Raw genomic sequence first — 15,574 nt, 5'->3', positions numbered from 1 at the left:
ATAATGAGTGCCTCGAACCACATTCACCCGCACAGAGGAGCAGAACCGAAGGTAACACAAATTCAAATGTGTGATATTTTTATTTCATACAATAGTTTAATAAATAAAGAGCAATAATATCAAGTAACTTATGTTATATTGCCACTTTGTCTCAGCCACAGCAGAATCAGAATCAGCCGCTTCTCCAAGCAGGAGCTTACTGGTAGCTCGTTCATTAAGTGAATGATTCAGTGATTTACAGACAAAGCCAGTCACTTGTTGCATTTGTGAGTGAATTGTGCTTTAGAAGAATGATTCAGTGACTCACTCATTCAAGAAGTTCATCTTCCTATTGTGAACTTGCTGAACATGTTTATGAGAACAAACTGTTCAAAAGAAAACCAGTTTTCTTTTTCCTGCCTCCAGAAAACTGGTCGGTTTTTGATTAAAGTGCAGCAGTCCACAGAGACTGCGAACAGCCCTCTCTATAGCAACAAAAGTCAAGAATCATGGGATTTTCCCTCTAATTCAATGAGGGCCATTTACTCAACCTGGATGACAGACACAGATACAAAATGCAGTGTATAATGTTACCAAGGAATAAAGCCATTCGCCATGAGTAAGTATTTTCCCACAGAAATGTGGAAGGGACCTTCTGAGGTTTTGAGTGTATGTGTGTCTCGTATGTGTGCCCATGCAGCGTCCTGAGCGATGAAGTAAGTCCTTTGGCAAGGCCACCAGTAATTAAATACAGTTCTTGTTCTGTGTTGTGTTTGATGAGCACATACACATGAATACTGTTACAGATGCTCTTGACTCATTTGAGAATGTACTGTTTATATACAGAAGGGTAAGGTTACTGGTGTGGAGAATGGAAAAAGGCCTAACACAATAATAGGCAAAATTACATTTGTTTAAACTATGATTTGTTTCTAGACTAAGGTATTTAAGAGTTTACATATAGGAACTGTTCCATGTATATTGCAGTAAAAATGAAAAGACTTAAACTAAATATCCATATGCACTTTAAATCAGTTTAGGGTTGATTGGAGTGCACTGCATGTTTTACACATAAAAAAAATGTAAAGTTACTGTCCAGTAAAGGTCTATTGGCAATTTAATTATGTGGATGCAACTGTGCTTAATTTACTTAAGTGTTAAACTCTTCACATCATTTTATATTTTTCTCCCCTCTGTACATGACTTCATTGCACTTTACAATTAAGCTACACCTTATATTTTAAACATTTTTGTATATATTGTATCAATTAAAGTGAACTATAATGTATACAACTTTTATTTTTAATAAATGCCATGAGCAATAAATCAGCATATCAGAAAGATTTCGGACGGATCATGTGGGGTAAGTAGAAAGCAGTTAATTGTTAAATTACAATAACATTTCACAATATTTGATCAAATAAATGCAGTCTTGGTGAGTATAAAAAACTTTTGAAGGGTTTCCTGACCACAAACGTTTGAAAGGGCTATTATTTATTTATTTTGAAGGCTTTAAATTAAAACCGTACATTGATATCTGAAGCTGAATGTTGTTGAAAGACTTTTTTTATTTGTCACAGACATTACAATTGTCCTGAAGACAATGTGACACAACACAGAAGAACATGAAAAACACACAGCGGCAAAGCTCACACACCAGACTTGGTACCATATGTTATGCCTCCTATACGCCACTGTTAATGTAACACAGGAAACTCATATGGAACACAAGAGAACCTTTTAAATTGTCAATGCCCTAGATATATTTAGAGATTTAACTAAGTAGAACTCTCTAAAAATAATAATAACAGTGACTAATAATTTCAACACTACGGTAGTTTTAGGTAGTAATGTGGATCGCTCTACCAATGCTGACTACTCTCAAATGCTCTGTAATATATCAGACAGAATAAAATAACAGCCACTTTAGACATTTCACAACATTTACACATTTATATCCATGTTATCTACCATGTGGGACACACAGAGAGCTGAACAAAGAAAACACTTAGACATATCTTGAAAGTATTTATAAAAACAGCAGTGCTAATAAAATAACATTATCTGAAAGCTGCATGTAAATTATTGTCATTTGTGTAAGAATAATCTTTGCAGTTGTCACAAATACAATCTTATATAGAATCGAATATATATATATATATATATATATATATATATATATATATATATATATATATATATATATATATATATATATATATATATATATATTCTCTTCTCTGTGCGTATTTCTAACCTGTAAGAGCACAGCTCATAACTGCTCTATGAATTCAGTTTTTCCCCCATTAATTATTATTTATTAGTTTTTGCTTTTTTATGTCCAGCTTGTATTTACCATCTACTCATTAGAAGCAGAAGCATTCTAGCTGTTTTGATTGCTCACCACTATTTCTTTGAGATGTAAGTTAATCCATAATGCCACTGATATCTCCCTAATCATGGGAAAAAACAAGTATGGCTTTTTTTTTTTTAAATAACTAGGTCCAAGGCACACAGTAGCTCCTCCCCCTGTAGCAGGTGCTGCCGCCCAGTCACAGGTGCATTTACCTCACAGTCATAACGAGTAATCTGGGGGAAGGGCATCATTATGGCTCCACCCTCTGATCTGCTCAATAACCTTCTCGCAACATCTGTGTAAAAAAAAAGAGAGAGAGAAAGAGCAATTAGTTACTGTACAACCATAAAAAATAAATAAATACGATCTTGCAATATTCACAACGATTTCACACACTGACTTTTGGTCTCCATGGTGACATACCAGATGGCAGCAACAGTATCGTGGCGTGACAAAGCCCTTCTGATGATGAAGCATCTGATTTTCTGATCTTTTTCTCTGGAAAATCATTCACCACCTGCAGCACAGAATCCTGGGAGAAAACACCATCAACAGTCACTCATAAACTCTCCTTGCACACATGAATAAAATATAACAAACATTTAGGCCTCCTTAATTGTAGTTAAGTGTATTTATTTGTCTGAATGTCTGATTTAAACACCCGAAAGCGGCTTACTTTGCTATAATGCCCAGCTGACTGCACATTATTCTGTTCATAACACGACTTATTACCAAACAAATAAACATTTGGACACTAATGTACAACTCCTGTCCATCAATTAACGCCTTGTGAAGCAAAAAGCTCTGTGTTTGTAATAAGTAAATCAATCATTAAGCTGTCTTAACTTTAAACTGTTCCTTCTGGTAAAAAAATACCAGTCCATAATACATATTAACACTTCCTTAAGTGAAAAAGCCTATGTCCTGTTGTCCTCACGTATCAAAATCCAGCAACATATTTAAGAACTGTTTTTACTTGTAAACATTGCTTGATCTGTGCATATTTAGCTTGAAGTGACAGTTTGAAGTTAAAACATCTTGATGGATTTGTTTCTTACAAACATGCAGCTTTTCACTTCATAAGAAGTTACTTGATGGACTGGAGTCATGTGAATTAAAGGATTAGTCCACTTCCAAAATAGAGATTTCCTGATAATTTACTCGCCCCATGTCATACATAATCACGTTGGAAAGGTCGTGCACGGTTAGCTCTTCATCTGTGTAGTCCGGTTCAAAAAGGTAGGGTAGGGCGAAAAACTCATTTTCTCCTCCAACTTCAAAATCGTCCTACATCTTTGTTTAACCTTTTTTTGAAAATAACATTTGACTTTCTTTACACTGGGTCGGTACTTCCGCTACGTCACATGTGACCTTTCCAACGTGACTATGTAATGTGTGAAGTCGAGCTAGTGCAAGATGAGCATTTGTGGTTTAAAAGTATATAATTAATTGTTCGTTATTCTTTTTGAAAATGACGATTATTTTGCTAGATAAGACCCTTATTCCTTGGCTGGGATCATAGAGATCTCTTTGAAAAAACACACTCATCTAGATTTTGGATGACCTGAGGGTAAGTAAATTCTCAGCAAATTTTAAACAGTGGTGCAGACATACAGATGTAATGAGGTGTATGTATTTTACAATGGCGAGGTTCTGCCAATCACAATCAAGGAACTATCTGCTTTATAAACAAAGATATCTGACAGTTCATTGAAGTTAATGACCACTCAGAATCACATATTCCAGAGAGGTATGCATTAATACACACTAACGTTCAGACATACCAGCCTTATTGCTTCAGACAAAGGTATGGTCTCCAGTTTCCTCTTGAGTAGCTTTGGGTTTGTCTGACATTTAGAAGAAATATCACTGTCTTGAATAATTTCTCTAGAGAGTTACAGAAAGAAACAGGAAGAGAGACAGAAAGAGGAAGGCAACAGAAAACAGATTGTTCTTCAATAACTATTTATTTGTTCATCTGTTAAGCGTTTGTTTGCAGCACAAATCTGATCAACAAAGTGTGTCTCTCTGTATATGAAGTGTCACCTGCTGTTGCCCTGGTTTGTGGTTCTAATGTTCTGTGAAATGGTGTCACAGGACACTAAGTCTAGAGGGGCTGCTGGGAGAGCAGGGGCAGTTTGTGTGCTGCTGGAGGGGGTCAGTTCAAGCACTGAACCTGGGCTGGAACACATCGACTCAGCTGGAGAAAAAGTCTGCAGCTGGAAATCATCATTCATGGGAATGTATGGAGCTAACATCTCCAGATCCAAACCCACGCCCTAAAAAATCATCATAAGTAACAGCACTAAATGAACACATAAAGGTGCAGTACATTGTTATGTTACGTTGGTTGTTATGTGCATCATGAACTTATATACTGGCATCTGTGTAGATGCAGAAAGTTTGAACTTTTATTTTAAGTCATCTACCTGTGTATTAAAGGGTGTCTTGGACTCTATATCCATGGAAAATAGTCTTTCCACATGATCCGGTTTTAGCTGGTCACTTAATTCTGAATCCACAGGGAGATCAACCTGAATGTGAACAAACAACCAATCCAAAGTCACATTAAGAGTAAACTAGAAAAAGCATATCAAAACATTTGTAAACTATGAGGAAATGCACTGTAATTTTGACTAGACTTCACCTGGGATCTGGAAGAATCAGGAGCCGGAGATTGTGAGAAGGGGAAGTCGTCAGGTTGTAGAAGGGCTGTGGAGGCATCATCATCATTTAGGGAGAGAGGTGAGAGGGGTAGCAGGGCACTTGAAGAGGGCAACATAACATCATTGTAGAGAGGAATTTCTGTCAACACAGAGATCACGGAGTCTGCAAGAAAATTAACATTATGACGTCAAAATCCTCTGTACTTTCTTATGAATAGTCAAAATATATATACAATTCATATATTAATTAATTGTGAGCCATTCACATTTTTAATGTTTATACTGTTTAATAACGTTTAGTTATTGTTTTAACAACAGTTAGTGATAGTATTATACAGAAAGGCAAGAGTCTGTAACTTTAGTTTAATAAAAAAATAAAACAATCCTTTTTTTCTAGAAGATGTTTAATATTAAAGGTCAAACATTAGGATGAATCAGGATGATCTCATGTCAAGAAAAACTAATAAATCGGATTTCATTGTGGCGTTCAAACCTGTGCTGGTGATATCCAGTGTGAGGATAGGGTCTACTACAGTCAGTGCTTCTGGCTTCCCCTTCAGGCTGTCGTGTAGCTCCTCTCTCACACACTCTTCTTTCTGCTCGTCCTTTGCTTTTGCATCCTCTTTCAAATCTTCCACAGACACTTCAGCCCTGAGTGACTCCTTGTGGTGTTCTTCTTGTTCCTGTTTTATGTTTGTGCTGTTGGTTTGTTGAAGGGACAGGATTTGTTTGGGCTGTTCAATGCCACTGCAGAGTGAGAAAGGATGAAAATAATGCCACTTATACAAACAAGCACATACTGGAATTCAGGCCGACACACACATTTTAATGCACACTTAGTGTGTGAAGTCCCACCTGAGGATGTAGTTAACACAGACCACACACTGTGGCTGGGAGTTTTTACTGTTATAGATCACAGTGGCTTGAGTCTCTGCCCAAGCAAACCCTCCTGCTTTAGCCAGCAGCCGGTACTGTCCAGTACACACTTGTCCCTTCACAAACACTGCAAAGAGAGAAATATATAGAAAACATTATGATACTGTATGTCTTCATTTAGATTTATGTAAGTGAACTGCATTTATATGACCTTACAGTTGTGGTGTGCTTTGGTCATGTGGACAGAATCCAGTGCGTGATAGTATTCATACACAGAATGGTGCAACAGATCCACTGGATCAAAACCCAACAGCTCTTTGATCCTGCAAACACACACAAGTTGCATGCTGCTCTGTGAGGCTGCAGCTTTTCACAAGTTACCACTAGATGGCGAAGAAATCCAGGCCATAAGTCTAGATATATAGGCCACAGACTCTCTCTGCATCTGAACATGTATACTTCCTTACTAAATAGTATGTCCAAATATCTATTAATCCTGAAAGAGTAGGCAAAATACCCAGATGACCTACTTCACATGATTCTGAAGGTTTTGAGGCAATATAGTAAAAAGTAAATTTAACAGAATTTTAGTTTTGTTATTATTTTTATTCTCTGTAGTTAGAAATAATGACATTATTCATAATTATTTTATACTACAGACAGTCTTAGTTTTTTTTTTTTTTTTTTTTTTTTTAAGTTTTATACATCTGATAATTCTGATAATAATCCGCAGGGCAAAAAAGACATGCTGTAAACTTAATAGAATGTAAATATTTTCAAAATAATATTTTAAATAGCTTTGGGTTTTAATACAGTCACAAGGGAAACTTTAAAAATAAATACAATAATGTAAATAATATAATATAAAATATATATACACTACCTTTCAATAGTTTGGGGTCAGTAAGATTTTTAATGTTTTAAAGTCTCTTATGCAATACACAATACACAGCACAATACAACTGAAACTGTAATATTGTGAAAAATTACAATATATAAGATAACTGTTTTAAGTTGTATTATATACTTAAAATAATAATAAAATAGTTGACTTTTCAGCAGCCATCACTCCAGTCTTCAGTGTCTCCAGTCTACATGATCCTTTAAGAAATCATTCTAATATGTTGATTTGGTGGAAACTATGAAAAACTTTTTTTCTGACACCATGTTTACATGAATAAAAGTCCAAAAGAACAGAATTTAGGAGACTTTGGTTCTTAAGTCATTTAATTTATTTCAAACTATTTCTTAATTTCTTACTGAGCCTAAATATTTGAAATACAGAGCATAAAAATAATTAATTTTAGAAACAAAAAGTTGTCTTTATATTTAATGCTTAGTATTTTTCTCACAGAGGTTGTATATATAAATTTTTTTTAAAGCTGCCTATATATTTTAGGAAAAGGAAGATGGGGGTCCATGGTATCAAAAGGAAAAAAATAATAATAATAACAGAACTATGCAATGCACTTCAGACATTTTAAGTATGAGTTAAAAGTGTCCACCCTATAAAAAATGTTGCTCAGATGTTAGAGTCAGATGTTGCTGCTGTCAGCATATAAGCATTGAATTTTGTGCTGAGTGGGGCAGGTGTTATTGTACAGTACTGGGACTTTACCTCTCATCGCAATAGGTGAAGCGCATATCTAAAGTGTGGCGGCTGAGAAAGGTTCTAGAGTCCAGAGGAGCTTCAATGTTTGCCGGGTGTTGAATAGACTCACAGATGAGCACCAGGTACGCAGAACGCACATTTTTTTCCTCACACACCCCCTTCTTGATGCAATCTGTTGTGTGGATATGGCCCGAACAGCGCAGCACCTGTCAGAAAGAGAGGCTGATAGGGATAAATATGGATCCAGTTTCACTGTGTAGATGCTTTCAGAGTGAAGTGCAGTCACATGGTCAAAAGTGAAGCACAAGTAAGGGGTGGTACCTTCCAGGAGGCAGATTTGACATTGACAGTGCGCCCTCTGCTGGTCAGTGTACATTTCATCCTCAACAGAAAACTTCTGTTTGTGTGCTGCTCCTTCGCTTTCTTAGACAAACCTAAATGTGGGAAAAGGGAGAAAGATGAGCGTGAGTGATCATGATTATGACTGAGACAGAGAAAGAAAAAGAGAGAATATTACCAGTCCTGTGTGCCAGCATTTCTCTGAGCTCCTCATGGTCACATGGATGAGTAAACTCAAACACACTGTGTCCAGTAAGGTCGATCTACAGGGGAAATAATGGTTTAATACACATAAATCATGTTATTATTCTAATTTGTAAGACCTGGATACATATTCCTAGCCACATTAGTGATTCAATTTGTCCTCAGACAGTTTGCATTTTACAGTGAAATGTAATAACTGATTACAACGGCTACAGTAATACCTAATTTATTAGTACCCAATGTGTACAATTACTACAATAATACCCAATTTCTTACCCAAAATATTATTATTAAGCCTGCTATTGTAAAACCTGGCGTACTGTTTTACTTTTACTGTCCAGACTATTCAAACTATTTGTTACTCATGCACTACTGTTCAAAAGTTTGGAGTCAGTAAGATAAAAAAAAAAAAAATCATAATAATAATAATGCTTTTATTCAGCAAGGACAATTTAATTAAATTAAATTGACCAAAAGTGACAGCAAAGATACTTTCTATTCATCCATGAATCCTGAAAAAAAATATAACAGTTTTCATTAAAATATTACACAGCATAACTGTTTTCAATATTGATAGTAATAAGAAATGTTTTTTGAGTACCAAATCAGCATATTAATATGATTTCTGAAGGATATATGTCAAACCGAATTGAGCCAAACTGTAACTAAATTTCAGATTTTCATAATGTTGTTGATGCGTTGTAACATTCATGATAATGATCATAATCAAATCTAATTATTGTCAGTTCATGTTTTGAAGCTAGTACAAAAAAAAAAAAAAACCTTTCAGTGTGAGTTGGAACTCACCTGAGGAAGGCCCAGACACTTGCTGACACTCTCTGACAGGTAGACGATGTCGCCATCAGCAGAAAGAACCATGAGAAACCCATCTAGAGCTTTCAGATATGAACTGTTCCACCGAGAGTCTAATTCAGACTCCACGTCCAGTACATCTAAAGAGAGATAAGAATGAACACATGCTGTCAGTAACAAACACAGCAGAGCCACCACATGAAACTCACCTAACATTTGTCCCATCTCTCTCACCTGTTTTCAGTAATTTACGCAGGCGCAGGTAACTGAGTGCTAGTCTCATGACCGATGCTTTGTCCAGGTTAGAGGTGACACTGTGGGGGAGGGGCAGTTCTCTGGCCAGTTCATAAAACACCTCTGCCTCTTTTCCTCTCCGACAACGCGCCGCATCTCTGGATTTCTCCTTCCTTCGCTCTGAACTCACCCTATAAAGAACACATGCACAAATATAATCCATAATAAGGGGCTGTGCTGTGTGCTGTCAATGCCTTCAGCAATACACACCTGTGCACTATGAAAAACATACATCATAGAGCTTTAAAATGCACACATAAGTTTCACAGTGTATAAGCCAGCTGGAAATATTAAGCAAAGGTGCAGTTGAGCAAGCAAACTCAGGATGCTGAAAAAATATTGACAACATGATATGATGTTGCACTCTAGGGCTTCTGTTTTTTATAAACAATAAACAAACAATAATGTATTATAATGTGTGAATCTGTATTGTGAAGTGCTGTGTAATTTTGTGTTATGTAGGGTCAAGCAGGGCAGTTCTCCTGAACTGAAGACAGTCGCATTATAAACAGAGACTCGATGGAGACAAGGCAGACAAAACCACTTTCACACACACAAAGATCCTACTGTACAGTTCCTGACATCATGATGTTTGCTGTGAGCTGTTCTCAGGGCAAATATGGAAAACCAAGAGCTCATAAAACTTCCTTGGACAAGACTAGTCAGAGAAGTCAACACTGTTTAATTGATTTTGCTTGATTTATATTTCCACTGTCTCTTTCTCCAAATTTGAATCATGAGAAGTCACAATTTATATTGTAATATCATTCAAAAATTTGACATATATATCCCTGTTGAAAAAAAAAAAACAGCATATGCTGGTTAGGTATGTTTTGAAGGATGGCAGCTGGTTTAAGCTGGTTATGAGCTGGTTTAAGCTGGTCATGTGTTGGTCCTGAGGAGGAGCTAATTGTTTAAGGACTAGCACATAACCTGCTCAAACTAGCTCATAACCAGATTAAACCAGCTCATAACCAGCTAAGGTCCAGCTTAAACCAGCTAAGGTCCAGCTTAAACCAGCTCAAAACTAGCTAAGGTCCAGCTTAAACCAGCTCAAACCAGCTGCCATGCTTCAAAACATACCTAACCAGCACATTCTGTTTTTTCAACAGGGATGTATGAGTTTGTAAGCTTTTATATGTTTTTATACATTTGTCAAGTATGAAGGTCACATTAAGTTTGATGCCGACTTCACATACCTGAGGGTGTAATTGTAAACTTTGTGTCTGAGCATCTTGGTCCTGAGATAAGATGTCAGTGGGCCCAATTTTGCTATGTGCTTATATATTTAGAAAAGGGTGCATTGACAGATGCACATGTGAAAAGTGAAAAGCATATTTTTATTCTAAAAACATTTTTGCCATCAGTTTTCTACATGGCAGGTAAAATTATTTTACTGCCACTAAAATGTTTACAATTATCTAGATCTAATTTGTGTTGGTATTTATCAATGACTCTGTCTGCAGGTTACATCATTACGCCAGTAGGTGGCAACAAGTGATTGTGTTTATGAGTCAGTCACTGAGGTGAGGTTCACACTGCAGGAAAAGTGGCCCAAATCCAAATGTTTTTTTTATTTTTTTTGCTCATATGTGACTCAGATCTTTTTGATTCATGAACAATGTGAACAGCACAAACCAAATGCAATCTGATCTTTTTTATTCTGATTTGTGCCACTTTCATATATGGTCCTAAATCTGTTTTGCAATATGACCGCATTCAAAACGGAACTCATGAAACTTTTACTTCTTAAACTTTTACTACTCTAGAATGACGACATTCGTCATAATTCCTCAAATTATTTTATACACCAGTAATTACTTGATCTGTAAATATGACAGAAAGTTTCATTCAGAAAAGTGATTCATTTGGGAAGGACACAAGTGAATGTCTTTATGAGTGAGTCATTGAATCAATCACTCAACCAATTTGTTCAAAATACTTATTCATTCAGGAACAAAAGTGACTGACTATTAATGGTGTCAATGAAATAAAACTGCCTTATTTTTTTTTTGATCCAGTAAAGATCCAATACTTTTCAAAAACTTTCTTTTGTTTTATCTATCAAGCATTTTACATTTTACATTATTAAAATAAAAATAAAAATTTGCACTACATTAAAAGCTACATTAAACATTAACATTAAATAGCAGGCCTAAATAAAATAATTAAATAATACATTGAATAATAATTCAATTACATAATTTTTCAGCTTCATGGATATTTGTAAAATGCATATAATGTGCAACAAAATAATCTGGAATGGGAAAATGCATAATTACTTTTTATGAATTTTTAGATTATATTACATTTGAAATTTAATTAATTTACAATTCTTCAATAATTCAACCTGTCCACTTACTCACTTGACTTTCATTTGATTTCAATGGCCCCTTGTTATACATACTTTTTTCTAGATTTAGTTGTTAGCAGACATTCTACAATATAATTGTTTTTATTAGTGTTGTCCGTGTGCAAGTGGACCGAAAAGTTTTTGTTTGTGTGTGTGTGTGTGTGTGTGTGTGTGTTTGTATTTACTGTCTTTCTCTTGGGCCCCTCATGAGACAACACACAGCTATACATTAGAGAATGTAAAGCTTACACATAAACATACACTCTTGAACTCTGATAGCGCACTTTGAGGTCTGTACGCTGATGCAGCGCAGTTAGAGCTTCTGGATGCTGGCCAGTCTATCGCCTCAAAAGCGAATGCTAGAGAAACCACTTAGTCGTCTCACCCCTCTTCCTGTCTGTTTCTCTGAATCACTCCACCTGTTTGAGCATTATCTGCAAATGCTGTTTCAGATGCAACAGAACAGTGAAGACAAAAAAGACATTATTCATCATGTGCCAACCAACACACAGTCGCCCCGCTGACCATTTCCCATTCAACACACTAATTATAAATATACAATGAAACAAATGTAGATCCATTAAGGTCCCATTTTTGTGTATGTACTTGAGCTGTAGGAAACATGTTTAGCCCAAGAGTACACAACTGAAACCCTATTACTAATCTGTTTCCATCATTAGCATATCTGAGTAACCTTCACACTACAATGACCTTGACTACACGGTAGCCATGGTTCATAGCAACATTATGCAGGCTCCTTGTGTAGGTTAGTGTGTGTGATCTTGTCAGTATAAGTTAGTGATCGATAATAGACTTTTTTGTTTCAGATTATACTGGATATATCAGCCAACATTTCATATTTAATAGTGCATGCTTATTTCCCATATTTTAATATTTTAACATAAAATATTTGAACATCACCATCTATCACTCACTTAAAATTGAATCTTTAATAAGTGTTAAATGTAATCTTTAGTAAATCTCAAAACCAGTATCCAATTTCCATACTGTACATTTTAATGTTGTCATGCATTTAAATCAAATGATTTTAGTTTTTAGCATTTTATACTTTATTTAAATATAATAGTAACAAATTTTAAAACTGAAATAGATTATTGGAAAAAATATATAAACATTGTATATTTTAAATCAGTGTATCTCTATGGTGTTCATCATTGAAAGAGGAACAGTGGACACCTTTTTTACGATCTGTCAAAGTCTTTGAACTCTGAAAGGTTCTGATATACTGTAGGACATATTAAGTAGTTCTGTAGATTACTGTAAGTTACAATACAGCCACTCTGTAGGAAATTACAGATGCTGCCACAAACCACAAACCCCTGCTGAGAGAACATTAAAACATCAAACAAAGCTTTGTGTAGTATAATAGGTGACAAAGAGCCCCAAGGGAAGTTATTGAACACTTTGCAATAAGGTTCAATTTGTTAACATTAGCTGAACATTTCATGAAACTGAAATGTTAAAAATGTATTAGTAGTGAAATTAACAAGAACCAAAATGAATACAGTAAATGCTGTAGAATTACAGTTTTAATAATAATGATCCAATAAGCTTTCTGTCAGTCAACCTGCTCCGTTTTCTCTCCTTCTGACCAGCACAAACTGCTTCCTGCAGGGGACTACATGATTGATTATTTATAACACACACATAAGGCACACTCACTATAGTCTAAATATTTTACCAAGGACAGTGCATACATACTTGCAGGAAAATATCTCTGTTTAATGCATCTCCACTACATTTGCAACCTCAACCATTATTATGAACAATGTGGTTTATAACCAGTTTTAAGAGAGTATAATGTTTAATACTCTCTTTCTGAACCTCTTTACAGCATGAGCAGAAATTCTCTCTGTGTGTACGAGTAATCTGTGTGTTTAACAGGACACGATATAGGATCATGCCGGCTTTTGAATAGAATCTAGGTTAATGCCATTATCCTATAATTTAAAGCTCTCATGCATCATTTAGAGCTTCTTGGTATCCTGTGGAGTGTCCAATAACCACAGACGTGTTAATTAAATCCATACAAAAAAAAATAAAAAAATAAATAAAAACCTCTTCCATTAGAGGGAACCACGACAAGATGGCAAGCAGAACATTATTTAAGCAAAGGTCAACATTCTTCATCAGCTGTATGATAATAAAGTCTCTTCTATTTACGAATTCTGTTTCTAAGAGGATGAATGGCTGGTTTGATAAGTGCAGAAGCAGCCTAACCTTTCTCAGCTTTGTTTTACACCCCTGCGAATGACAGCAGCGACAGGCCACAAGCTGATAGCACACAGGGGACCTTTACCATAGAGTCAAGAGGAGAGGTGTCAGCTGATCCAGAGCAAAACAACTACAGTTGGCTTTCAGAGGAGAGCAGAGAAACACCAAAGATCTAACCTCCATGTATTTGCAGATTTAAAAGTGGGTGAGACCAAACAATTTACATGTGTTGCACAGTCATTTTAAATGTAAATCTTGAATGGTGCTACAAAAATATAAAATTAATTTCATAATTAATTTTTAACAATACAAGTCACTTGTAATTCAACATTGAATGTAATTCAGCTATTAAAATTAATTATATAAACATGAACAGGCTAATGTACTGTAAAGTGCATTGAATATCACAGCAAGAACCCAACCCATTTAAATATAAGGTGCAAAAAATCTGTTCTGGCGCTTGAATAGGTTTAAGCACTTAGCCCCACTTTTTAATTAAGTGGCACTAGGCCGTATCTTCCAGCAAGGCTCCTGGATGGTTTTTAGGGAAGAGATGATCAATCAAACCCACTATATGTGATGTGGAGGTTTAACGGGTTCATCAGAAATCCTTCAGCACTCCGCATCTGCAATCTTGGACAAATCCAGACTCAGATCTCTTTTGGACCAAACATGTGAATGGTGTGAAAAAGAGTTTAGTCCTCTAGCCTTTAAAGTAGAATCCATTATCTTAACAGTGATCAAGATCAAATGTCGAAAAAGACCGTTCTCACTGCAGTGAGGCAGATTTCCTGCCTCAACAACAGCTTGTTCGATTTAGTCTGATTCGTGAACGAATCACTCAGACCGGTTTTGTGAACCGGTTCGAATGATTCATTGAAAAGAAAATCTGTTATCCCAGGAACCTTAGCGCGTAACAGATGTGATAGTCCACTTTTTTATAACAATGTTGTTTTTTCTACAAATCTTCCGTTTCTACAGTACGTTTTAAAGCACAAATCTTGCAAAGCCTGCAAATACGTGAAATAAATACACTTGTCACGGTTTCATTCATACAGAGGTATGAATTATAAATGTAGGCTAACAACAGGTTATAAAGGGGAAATTGAGAGACTAGGCTATTGATAACAACTACAAGCAATAACGGAGAAAAAATAGTTAATGAAACAATAATACTGCCAACACAAGCGCATATCTAAACAGAAAGTGGTGCTTGTTTACCTTTTTTTCCCAGGTGCGAATGAATCCATGGTCAAACGGGACTCCAACACACACACACAAAACCTTTGCTAAACCCCTCGTTCGTTCAGATGATAGTAAGTCCTGAATGTGTTTTAGAATAAGTCCGGCTGGAGTTCCAGTGTTTTCGTTGTATAAAGTTAAATTAAGTTAAAGTGATGCTTCGCCTTTCCTCTCTTGCTTTCTCCGCATCTGTCTGATGGTTCGCGTGGGCGCGCAGTCACATGCCTCGGAGTGATCGAGAACGCGCGGTGATGTTCCATTGAGGATATTTTTGGCACGTGAGCCAGTAATTGCCATTATACGCTCCTGTAGAAGCTGCCCTGCGCTCACCGCTGTTGAATGTGCTTACAGATAATTGGATGTGGGACATTTATGAGGCCACGTTTGAAGACATGAAGATGAAATAGACATGAAAAGTCACATATATGCAAAAACAAAGCTTTATTTTTATTTTTTCATTTACTAATCAGTTTTTAGGTTTCAGCCTATTTTCTACCAAATTTTGTACAAAGATGATTCTCAATCTCAACTATGTTATGACATGACATAGAATTATTTAATATACTGTTATACTTTATATGCAATATGTGCATAAAATGTCCATA

The 15,574-nt window shown here is 35.8% G+C and overlaps 1 protein-coding gene across 1 annotated transcript; it reads right to left on the bottom strand.

Moving 5' to 3' along the window:
* Positions 1–2,200: 2,200 nt before the first annotated feature.
* Positions 2,201–15,206, bottom strand: LOC109112424 (hypoxia-inducible factor 1-alpha-like). Its single transcript, XM_019125356.2, has 15 exons — positions 14,949–15,206; positions 9,080–9,270; positions 8,840–8,985; positions 8,007–8,091; positions 7,811–7,923; positions 7,496–7,695; positions 6,094–6,200; positions 5,857–6,004; positions 5,495–5,748; positions 4,983–5,164; positions 4,765–4,869; positions 4,382–4,614; positions 4,120–4,222; positions 2,759–2,867; positions 2,201–2,630 (listed from the first exon to the last, which is right to left on the bottom strand). The coding sequence occupies exons 1-15, from the start codon at positions 14,975–14,977 to the stop codon at positions 2,470–2,472; spliced, it is 2,166 nt and encodes a 721-aa protein (XP_018980901.2). The 5' UTR covers positions 14,978–15,206; the 3' UTR covers positions 2,201–2,469.
* Positions 15,207–15,574: the final 368 nt, after the last annotated feature.

Source organism: Cyprinus carpio, chromosome A13, assembly GCF_018340385.1.
Source record: "Cyprinus carpio isolate SPL01 chromosome A13, ASM1834038v1, whole genome shotgun sequence".
Taxonomy (NCBI): Eukaryota; Metazoa; Chordata; class Actinopteri; order Cypriniformes; family Cyprinidae; genus Cyprinus; species Cyprinus carpio.
The sequence above is the reverse complement of the archived record's forward strand: the minus strand, read 5'-3'. Positions and strand labels throughout refer to the sequence as shown.

Coding starts and splice junctions, on each gene's coding strand:
- LOC109112424 (XM_019125356.2), bottom strand. CDS start 14,977: ATGGATTCATTCGCACCTGGGAAAAAAAG. Junction 4,615..4,764: donor AGACACCCTTTAATACACAG/GTAGATGACTTA, acceptor ATGATTTTTTAG/GGCGTGGGTTTGGATCTGGA. Junction 2,868..4,119: donor TGTCTGAAGCAATAAGGCTG/GTATGTCTGAAC, acceptor GTTTTCTCCCAG/GATTCTGTGCTGCAGGTGGT.